The 11,995-nt window shown below is 29.5% G+C and overlaps 1 protein-coding gene across 2 annotated transcripts in view; it reads right to left on the bottom strand.

The window, feature by feature from the left end:
• LOC130903441 (netrin receptor UNC5C) overlaps nt 1-11,995 on the bottom strand; it is a 296,118-nt gene that overhangs the window by 113,179 nt on the left and 170,944 nt on the right. For both annotated transcript variants that reach the window (XM_057815536.1, XM_057815538.1), the window contains exon 4: nt 4,166-4,447. In XM_057815536.1, the coding sequence (XP_057671519.1) occupies nt 4,166-4,447 (282 nt within the window). The remainder of the gene's footprint in view (nt 1-4,165; nt 4,448-11,995) is intronic.

Raw genomic sequence — 11,995 nt, 5'->3', positions numbered from 1 at the left:
TAAAACAGAAGAAACCTAAAATCAAAAACATTTGGATAAAGGCTTGAAAAAAAGTCGAAACGTCAAATTTTATCTTCGAAAAATTATTAGAAAAACTAATTTTAAAACAGAAGAAACCTAAAATCAAAAACATTTGGATAAAGGCTTGAAAAAAAGCCGAAACGTCAAATTTTATCTTCGAAAAATTATTAAAAAAACTAATTTTAAAACAGAAGAAACCTAAAATCAAAAACATTTAGATAAAGGCTTGAAAAAAAGTCGAAACGTCAAAATTTATCTTCGAAAAATTATTAGAAAAACTAATTTTAAAACAGAAGAAACCTAAAATCAAAAACATTTAGATAAAGGCTTGAAAAAAAGCCGAAACGTCAAATTTTATCTTCGAAAAATTATTAAAAAAACTAATTTTAAAACAGAAGAAACCTAAAATCAAAAACATTTAGATAAAGGCTTGAAAAAAAGCCGAAACGTCAAATTTTATCTTCGAAAAATTATTAAAAAAACTAATTTTAAAACAGAAGAAACCTAAAATCAAAAACATTTAGATAAAGGCTTGAAAAAAAGTCGAAACGTCAAATTTTATCTTCGAAAAATTATTAGAAAAACTAATTTTAAAACAGAAGAAACCTAAAATCAAAAACATTTAGATAAAGGCTTGAAAAAAAGCCGAAACGTCAAATTTTATCTTCGAAAAATTATTAAAAAAACTAATTTTAAAACAGAAGAAACCTAAAATCAAAAACATTTAGATAAAGGCTTGAAAAAAAGTCGAAACGTCAAATTTTATCTTCGAAAAATTATTAGAAAAACTAATTTTAAAACAGAAGAAACCTAAAATCAAAAACATTTGGATAAAGGCTTGAAAAAAAGTCGAAACGTCAAATTTTATCTTCGAAAAATTATTAGAAAAACTAATTTTAAAACAGAAGAAACCTAAAATCAAAAACATTTGGATAAAGGCTTGAAAAAAAGTCGAAACGTCAAATTTTATCTTCGAAAAATTATTAAAAAAACTAATTTTAAAACAGAAGAAACCTAAAATCAAAAACATTTGGATAAAGGCTTGAAAAAAAGTCGAAACGTCAAATTTTATCTTCGAAAAATTATTAGAAAAACTAATTTTAAAACAGAAGAAACCTAAAATCAAAAACATTTGGATAAAGGCTTGAAAAAAAGTCGAAACGTCAAATTTTATCTTCGAAAAATTATTAAAAAAACTAATTTTAAAACAGAAGAAACCTAAAATCAAAAACATTTGGATAAAGGCTTGAAAAAAAGTCGAAACGTCAAATTTTATCTTCGAAAAATTATTAAAAAAACTAATTTTAAAACAGAAGAAACCTAAAATCAAAAACATTTAGATAAAGGCTTGAAAAAAAGCCGAAACGTCAAATTTTATCTTCGAAAAATTATTAAAAAAACTAATTTTAAAACAGAAGAAACCTAAAATCAAAAACATTTAGATAAAGGCTTGAAAAAAAGTCGAAACGTCAAATTTTATCTTCGAAAAATTATTAAAAAAACTAATTTTAAAACAGAATAAACCTAAAATCAAAAACATTTAGATAAAGGCTTGGAAAAAAGCCGAAACGTCAAATTTTATCTTCGAAAAATTATTAAAAAAACTAATTTTAAAACAGAATAAACCTAAAATCAAAAACATTTAGATAAAGGCTTGGAAAAAAGCCGAAACGTCAAATTTTATCTTCGAAAAATTATTAAAAAAACTAATTTTAAAACAGAAGAAACCTAAAATCAAAAACATTTAGATAAAGGCTTGGAAAAAAGCCGAAACGTCAAATTTTATCTTCGAAAAATTATTAAAAAAACTAATTTTAAAACAGAAGAAACCTAAAATCAAAAACATTTAGATAAAGGCTTGGAAAAAAGCCGAAACGTCAAATTTTATCTTCGAAAAATTATTAAAAAAACTAATTTTAAAACAGAAGAAACCTAAAATCAAAAACATTTAGATAAAGGCTTGGAAAAAAGCCGAAACGTCAAATTTTATCTTCGAAAAATTATTAAAAAAACTAATTTTAAAACAGAAGAAACCTAAAATCAAAAACATTTAGATAAAGGCTTGGAAAAAAGCCGAAACGTCAAATTTTATCTTCGAAAAATTATTAAAAAAACTAATTTTAAAACAGAAGAAACCTAAAATCAAAAACATTTAGATAAAGGCTTGGAAAAAAGCCGAAACGTCAAATTTTATCTTCGAAAAATTATTAAAAAAACTAATTTTAAAACAGAATAAACCTAAAATCAAAAACATTTAGATAAAGGCTTGGAAAAAAGCCGAAACGTCAAATTTTATCTTCGAAAAATTATTAAAAAAACTAATTTTAAAACAGAAGAAACCTAAAATCAAAAACATTTAGATAAAGGCTTGGAAAAAAGCCGAAACGTCAAATTTTATCTTCGAAAAATTATTAAAAAAACTAATTTTAAAACAGAAGAAACCTAAAATCAAAAACATTTAGATAAAGGCTTGGAAAAAAGCCGAAACGTCAAATTTTATCTTCGAAAAATTATTAAAAAAACTAATTTTAAAACAGAATAAACCTAAAATCAAAAACATTTAGATAAAGGCTTGGAAAAAAGCCGAAACGTCAAATTTTATCTTCGAAAAATTATTAAAAAAACTAATTTTAAAACAGAAGAAACCTAAAATCAAAAACATTTAGATAAAGGCTTGGAAAAAAGCCGAAACGTCAAATTTTATCTTCGAAAAATTATTAAAAAAACTAATTTTAAAACAGAAGAAACCTAAAATCAAAAACATTTAGATAAAGGCTTGGAAAAAAGCCGAAACGTCAAATTTTATCTTCGAAAAATTATTAAAAAAACTAATTTTAAAACAGAAGAAACCTAAAATCAAAAACATTTAGATAAAGGCTTGGAAAAAAGCCGAAACGTCAAATTTTATCTTCGAAAAATTATTAAAAAAACTAATTTTAAAACAGAAGAAACCTAAAATCAAAAACATTTAGATAAAGGCTTGGAAAAAAGCCGAAACGTCAAATTTTATCTTCGAAAAATTATTAAAAAAACTAATTTTAAAACAGAAGAAACCTAAAATCAAAAACATTTAGATAAAGGCTTGGAAAAAAGCCGAAACGTCAAATTTTATCTTCGAAAAATTATTAAAAAAACTAATTTTAAAACAGAAGAAACCTAAAATCAAAAACATTTAGATAAAGGCTTGAAAAAAAGTCGAAACGTCAAATTTTATCTTCGAAAAATTATTAAAAAAACTAATTTTAAAACAGAAGAAACCTAAAATCAAAAACATTTAGATAAAGGCTTGGAAAAAAGCCGAAACGTCAAATTTTATCTTCGAAAAATTATTAAAAAAACTAATTTTAAAACAGAAGAAACCTAAAATCAAAAACATTTAGATAAAGGCTTGAAAAAAAGTCGAAACGTCAAATTTTATCTTCGAAAAATAATTAAAAAAACTAATTTTAAAACAGAAGAAACCTAAAATCAAAAACATTTAGATTCATTAATCAAATCAGAAGGTCTAATAAATAAGAAATTATTTATATTCACACAAGGCAACGAAAACTTCTAATCAAATATGAAATTTTAATCGAAATAAAGTTGAAATAGTTTATCAGAGTGATTTTTGACGTTATCAGTTTTTTAAAAACATAAAATAAAAATATTTAGCACCTGATATTGAAAATTATCTAATATATTTATATTTCAGTGTTTCATAAAAAATTGATTAACGCTGAGTAGTAAAGTAACAATGTTTCGGTGTAGTAGCCACTCCTAAACGTGGAACTATCAACGGTAGAAAGCTACTTGAAGACAAATTAAGACAGAAAGTGCGCTAATATTTTTTTTATAACTTCAACTAAGACTTATTTAACCTCTTTCCGGTAGGAAATTTGTCGGTATTTATCATAAACTTTGTGAGTACCAATTAGATTTCTAAAAATAGATGCCGTCGTAAATGAGTGGATTTATGAGAAAGTGACAAATTTGACAGGTCGGAATTTCACTAAAGGTTTGGCAAAGTTGCGTATTCGATGAGTTATACGCTTAAATCATTTATGCGAATACGGACGATGAAAGATCAAGCGGAAAAGATATTTATTTTCGTAAAATTAAAAAATGAAACTAATTTTCAATCGAAACAGATGTAAAAACATACCGAAAACAAGAATTTGCGATGTCGGCGCCATTCTTTTCGCAGCTATATTTTCAGCGACGCAGGTGTAATTTCCGGTGTCTTGGGCACGAGCCTGTCCTATTAGAAGATGCCCTTCGCTGGTCACCAATACATCGGTATCGGATTGTAAAATCTGACCACCTCTCAGCCAATAAACTCTGGGAGGTGGCATTCCAGCAGGTGCCACACATTTCAGATCTACCTGATGGCCGAGTTCCACCATATAAGTCGACTCGGGATTTGCTTCGAATTGCCTTTTGAGGTCTGTAACAACAACAAAAAATTATGTCATTGGAATAAATTGGAAAAAATCTACTATTTCTCAGTGTTCGTTAATTATTTTGGACACACACTGTATTTATTTTTATTATATATCGTATGTGGCATATTATTTTTACCTAAGTACAACAGGGAATAAATACTCAACGATTTATTAAAAAACGGCAATACAATAATTTCATAAATTCCTACTACTATCCTTGCTAGGATCACCAGGATAACATCATTTATCGAAATATTTCGATTTTATGTTGTTTTATTATATTTAAACGATTATATAGATTCAAAATAATATATACTTGTAAAAAATAGATGACCATAGACTAATATCATGAGTTTGTACAATTATCCTTACCAGGATCACTAATTAAGGATGTAACTGAATCTTTAAGCTCGATTTTCAAGTATATTAAAATGGTGGATTAGTTTAAAATTTTGTACTCTTATTAAGAAACGATTAACATACAATAATTTCATAAATTCGTACTATTATCCTTGCTAGGATTACCAGGATAACATCTTTTAATGAAATATTTCGATTTTATGTTGTTTTATTATATTTAAACGATTATTTAGATTAAAAACGATGTAAATTCGTGAAAAACGGATGACTATATACTAATATCATGAGTTTATATAATTATCCTTGCCAGGATCACTAATTAAGGATGTAACTGAATCTTTAAGCTCGATTTTCAAGTATATTAAAATGGTGGATTAGTTTAAAATTTTGTACTCTTATTAAGAAACGATTAACATACAATAATTTCATAAATTCGTACTATTATCCTTGCTAGGATTACCAGGATAACATCATTTATCGAAATATTTCGATTTTATGTTGTTTTATTATATTTAAACGATTATTTAGATTAAAAACGATGTAAATTCGTGAAAAACGGATGACTGTATACTAATATCATGAGTTTGTACAATTATCCTTGCCAGGATCACTAATTAAGGATGTAACTGAATCTTTAAGCTCGATTTTCAAGTATATTAAAACGATGGATTAGTTTAAAATTTTGTACTCTTATTAAGAAACGATTAACATACAATAATTTCATAAATTCCTACTACTATCCTTGCTAGGATCACCAGGATAACATCATTTAAGAGAATATTTCGATTTTATGTTGTTTTATTATATTTAAACGATTATATAGATTCAAAATAATATATACTTGTAAAAAATAGATGACCATAGACTAATATCATGAGTTTGTACAATTATCCTTACCAGGATCACTAAGTAAGCATGTAACAGAATCTTTAAGCTCGATTTTCAAGTATATTAAAACGATGGATTAGTTTAAAATTTTGTACTCTTATTAAGAAACGATTAACGTACAATAATTTCATAAATTCGTACTACTATCCTTGCTAGGATCACCAGGATAACATCATTTATCGAAATATTTCGATTTTATGTTGTTTTATCATATTTAAACGATTATTTACATTAAAAACGATGTAAATTCGTGAAAAACGGATGACTCTATACTAATATCATGAGTTTGTACAATTATCCTTGCCAGGATCACTAATTAAGGATGTAACTGAATCTTTAAGCTCGATTTTCAAGTGTATTGAAACATGGATTAGTTTGAAATTTTGTACTCTTATTAAGAAACGATTAACGTACAATAATTTCATAAATTCGTACTATTATCCTTGCTAGGATTACCAGGATAACATCTTTTAATGAAAGATTTCGATTTTATGTTGTTTTATCATATTTAAACGATTATTTACATTAAAAACGATGTAAATTCGTAAAAAACGGATGACTCTATACTAATATCATGAGTTTGTACAATTATCCTTGCCAGGATCACTAATTAAGGATGTAACTGAATCTTTAAGCTCGATTTTCAAGTGTATTAAAACGATGAATTAGTTTGAAATTTTGTACTCTTATTAAGAAACGATTAACATACAATAATTTCATAAATTCGTACTACTATCCTTGCTAGGATCACCAGGATAACATCATTTATCGAAATATTTCGATTTTATGTTGTTTTATCATATTTAAACGATTATTTACATTAAAAACGATGTAAATTCGTGAAAAACGGATGACTCTATACTAATATCATGAGTTTGTACAATTATCCTTGCCAGGATCACTAAGTAAGCATGTAACAGAATCTTTAAGCTCGATTTTCAAGTATATTAAAATGGTGGATTAGTTTGAAATTTTGTACTCTTATTAAGAAACGATTAACATACAATAATTTCATAAATTCCTACTACTATCCTTGCTAGGATCACCAGGATAACATCATTTCATTAATTTCAAAAATTTATAGTACCATGTTCGCTAGAAAAAGCTGGTTAGTATCATATAAGACGTTTTTTGATTTTTTTATCTACAAATTTTGTACGTTTTCCAAAAACCTATGACAATATACTAATTTAATAATTTATTTCATTGTCCCTATCAGGTTTATCAGAAACTCTTATTTTTAATATATATTTACTTTCCGGGAGATGGCGTTCGTAACAGAAAGAGGTTATGTTACAAATGTTTAAATGACAGCAGAGAGAAGGAAATGAAAAGGACTGACGTATTTTTACGATTTCCGGTGTAAATACTGAATTTAATACAAAAGTTACATGAAAAAGTTATAACAACATACAACCAAATTAGTTATTCTAACAATTTAGTTAATTAAAGTCCCAAGAAGCCTTTTTTTTGTTTTGTATACATAAAATGATAAAAACAGCAAAAAAATAGTTTTTTTAGTGGAAAAATTTGTTGTAGATGAGTTTTCCTCATTCAATGCGCCACACAGTATAAAGTGACATTTCAAAACCATTCGAAAACTTGTCTGAGAATCAGGCATCAGTAACGCCATCATTTTTATCTGATGATCTCGTAAAACGCCCTAGATTTCATTGAAATATTTACCTTTTTCCCACAGAGTATTAGAATAACCTAAAATAATGACGTTCTGTAATGCCTTTAGGGCGCGTTTAACGCCGCTGTCAACAATATAACGGTCCTGGACTTACGTTAACACAATTATCAATAATCTAGAGATTAATCCGTGAGATAAACCTGACCCCAAAAACCCTAACTGAATACGTTAGGGATTCCGAATAAGCTCTTTTTGTCATAAGCCACGACAAAAAATTCCGGTGATTAGTACGGTCATTGTATTTATAAAGATATTAACAGATAATTTGAGAATATTAAATGGATTAGGATTCGTTTCGGAAACAACAATCATATAATTGAATTAATTTGAAAGTTACTCCACTTCAAATGACATTAAACGTCAAATTATTATGTCAAATGTCATATCTGTCATTAAATCTAACCTAACTTCAAGTTTCACTTACCATGTAGAACATTTATGGAGGGGAAAGTAATCTGCGTACATGGAAAAATGTGTTGGAATACAGATGGCGCCATATTAGCATCAGGGTAAATTAAATAGGAAGCTCCAGATATTATTAGAGAGAAAATACGAAATAAAATCACTCTGGATACACGTTTTCCCGTAATAACTCTTTTAGGTTATATTTTCTAACTCAGCTTAATTCGATTTATGTTGTATTCATACAAAACTAGCTTTTAAATGGTAAAAAATTGATATTGATTGTACCAACTTAAATAATTTCAAGACAGGACTTGTAAAAGCCACTGATTTCGGTTCTGGTTTTTTGAAAATCAATCTAACTGAACTGAAAAGGATGCCCAACAACGTTGCTAAAGGAATTTTTACCATTTGCTAGATTTTCAACTTTTAGTCGTGATTTGGAAATATACTGAGCAATTTTCTCATTTTTATAGGTTATGTTCGGTTTTTTGTAGCTTTTTTTAACGTTTAGCTGAATCGAATTTTCTTTTTTGTGGCTAACACCTATCCTAACCTCAACTATGAAGAAAGAATCACTTCTAGGATGACTATTTTATAAGATTCAGAACTTTCGAAATTTATATAGTAACGATTTTCTCCCTTTTTTCATAAATTTGAACAAAAAAGCGGTGTGAAACTTTTTTTGTTTATTTTTTTCACTTTTTTCGCCGACATTACTTCTTGATTGTTTGGAAATCTTTGACCGACGAGACATTTTTTCACGTCTAGGAACAGAAAATAATCCGAAGGGGCTAAATTTGGCGATTAGGGTGCATGGAGTACCAATTCAAACTTTAATTCGTTAATTTTGGCTATTGTAGTAACGAATTTCTGAGCTGGTGCATTGTGTTGATGAAACAACACTTTCTTCTTAGCCAAATGCGGCAGTTTTTGCTTGATTTCTTCGCCCAAACTTTGTATAATATTCGCCGTTGATAGTTTTTTCTTTTTCAAGATAGTCAAGCCATAACCTTGACTGCAGATGAAACGGTATTTGTCTTCTTTGGAACCAAGTCCTCCCTTGTTCAGTCCATTGTTTTGATTGTTTTTTTTGTAATGGGTGTTAAGTGATGGACCCACGTTTCGTCCATGTTTACGAAACGGCGTTTTATATCTGTGAAACATTACCAAACACCCGATGGAAATATCTTTTTGTGAGCAAACGCGGTATCCATCTTGCTCAAAGCTTTCTCATGTCCAAATTTTCAATAATATGAGTTGTACCACGGTTTTTCAAATGCCTACTATGTCTATTAGCTCTGGCATTTTCAGTTGACGATTATTCAGTGGATTTTCTTCAACATTTTTGGGCTCATCACCTCATTTGGTCGATCTGGTCGAGATGCTGGTCTTCGCAATATTTTACTTTTGGTAACGAAGAAATAGTCTTTTCCAAAGTACAATCTAGTTCAGCTTTCATATTGTATGGGCCAAGATCTTCACTTTTAACGGCTGCCAAACAAATACTAAACAACGAGGCATCTTCAAACTACTTCTGGTACCATCCCCGTATTCAGACTCCGCTTTGGATGGTAATATTGTGAATTTTTACTACAGGTTTATAATTATCGCAGTCATATTGGAGAAATATTTTTATCTCGGGTTTTTGTCAGGTTTTTGGTAGGTTTTTGAACTGTTATTTTGAGACTGTTCGACATGTACTGTTTGACTTATATTTGGTCGTAAATTATCATTATTTATAACGAATTTGACTGGACTATGAAGAAGTTTCCTTTTTATCTAGCTAGGAGTGAAAAGCGAAAGGGTTATAATGTGATATCGCAGCGGTTTCATGTCATTTTTGACATATAAGATTAATTTCACGTCAACTGTTTGTTTTTGACTTATCGCTGGTGTTGTTAGGGATTGTCAAGCGTAAAAGGGATAACAATGTATATCGTAGTTATATACATGATCCGATAAGTACACCAAATAGTATATAAAAAAGAATGTGATAAATTTATTTGTATAACATCTCGAAAATATGAGTTTTCATCGTTGATATGTACCAATAACCTAACCCCGTGGCATAATTTTAACATTTTGAAAGGTTAATATAGGGAAAAAATAATAATATTGGATGTATTAAAAGGCTGACGCTCTGGCTGTTACCCCACTTGTGAAAAATGACTGTAAACACCCGAAAACGTCGGCCTGAACTAACGGTCGATTAAGAAACGTATACATTCATAGTAAAGAAGACATCCGACATGATACATCACCACTTGTCACAATTGTTCTCCACTACGTCTTTTCCTTTCCATGAGAAATGCTTTTTCCACAGCGTGACACCAAGAAATATAATTCGTTCGAGCTACGCACTCGACCGGAAAAAGAAAATCTTTCGAGCGTATACAACAAAATCAACGTTGCTGTTTCCCATTTTTTGTTTAGCACAAACATCCTTTCCGAGGATGTTAAATCAACGAGCGATTTCGTTTATTTAATATGTCGAATTTCGGCTCGATATTCACCTTAATCAATGTACAAATGGCATTATTCGAATTATTATTTTCATAAGATACTAGCTTTTACCCGCGGCTTCGCTCGCATCGAATCCATTAAATAAGTATCTAAAATCATTATAATAGAAAAGAACGAACTCTGTAGCTATATTAGAACCTGAGATATAGATCTTTGAATGTAGAAAAATTGCCAAAAACCTACAAGAATCCATAACATTGAATGTCCGCGCCTAGCTTCTCTCCAACTCAACCGATTTGAGTGTTCAAAAACTCAAAAGAAAGAAGTTGTTTCAGCGAGTGTTCTTAAACTAAAACGAACTCTGTAGCTATATTAGAACCTGAGATATGGATCTTTGAATGTAGAAAAATTGCCAAAAACCTACAAAAATCCATAACATTGAATATCCGCACCTAGCTCCTCTCCAACTCAACCGATTTGAGTGTTCAAAAGCTCAAAAGAAAGAAGGTGTTTCAGCGAGTGTTCTTAAACTAAAACGAACTCTGTAGCTATATTAGAACCTGAGATATGGATCTTTGAATGTAGAAAAATTGCCAAAAACCTACAAAAATCCATAACATTGAATATCCGCACCTAGCTCCTCTCCAACTCAACCGATTTGAGTGTTCAAAAACTCAAAAGAAAGAAGGTGTTTCAGCGAGTGTTCTTAAACCAAAACGAACTCTGTAGCTATATTAGAACCTGAGATATGGATCTTTGAATGTAGAAAAATTGCCAAAAACCTACAAAAATCCATAACATTGAATATCCGCACCTAGCTCCTCTCCAACTCAACCGATTTGAGTGTTCAAAAGCTCAAAAGAAAGAAGGTGTTTCAGCGAGTGTTCTTAAACTAAAACGAACTCTGTAGCTATATTCGAACCTGAGATATAGATCTTTGAATGTAGAAAAATTGCCAAAAACCTACAAAAATCCATAACTCCACATTTAATGTCCGCGCCTAGCTCCTCTCCAACTCAACCGATTTAAGTGTTCAAAAACTCAAAAGAAAGAAGGTATTTCAGCGAGTGTTCTTAAACCAAAACGAACTCTGTAGCTATATTAGAACCTGAGATATGGATCTTTGAATGTAGAAAAATTGCCAAAAACCTACAAAAATCCATAACATTGAATATCCGCACCTAGCTCCTCTCCAACTCAACCGATTTGAGTGTTCAAAAGCTCAAAAGAAAGAAGGTGTTTCAGCGAGTGTTCTTAAACCAAAACGAAATCTGTAGCTATATTAGAACCTGAGATATGGATCTTTGAATGTAGAAAAATTGCCAAAAACCTACAAAAATCCATAACATTGAATATCCGCACCTAGCTCCTCTCCAACTCAACCGATTTGAGTGTTCAAAAGCTCAAAAGAAAGAAGGTGTTTCAGCGAGTGTTCTTAAACCAAAACGAAGTCTCTATCTTGAATAGAATCTGAGATATTGAGGATAGAACGTGTGTATGTGAAAAACTCCCATAAGTAATGTACAGGGGGAAATCGCATTTAAGTATAACTTGAGAATGGTGAAAATTAGATGAAATCCGATGGTTGATGGCTGATCTGTGCATCAATACCTTTCATTGAAAAAAAAAATTAAGCAAATCGGTTAGGTAGAACGCCTGAACCGACTCGGAATGGAAATCATCAATTTTTTTATCATCAAGATATTTGGTGTAATAGAAATTTAACGTCCGGTTGTTG

The sequence above is a fragment of the Diorhabda carinulata genome, chromosome 2 (assembly GCF_026250575.1).
Source record: "Diorhabda carinulata isolate Delta chromosome 2, icDioCari1.1, whole genome shotgun sequence".
Lineage (NCBI taxonomy): Eukaryota > Metazoa > Arthropoda > Insecta > Coleoptera > Chrysomelidae > Diorhabda > Diorhabda carinulata.
Note: the sequence above shows the minus strand (reverse complement) of the source record. Positions and strands in the feature narration are given on the sequence as shown.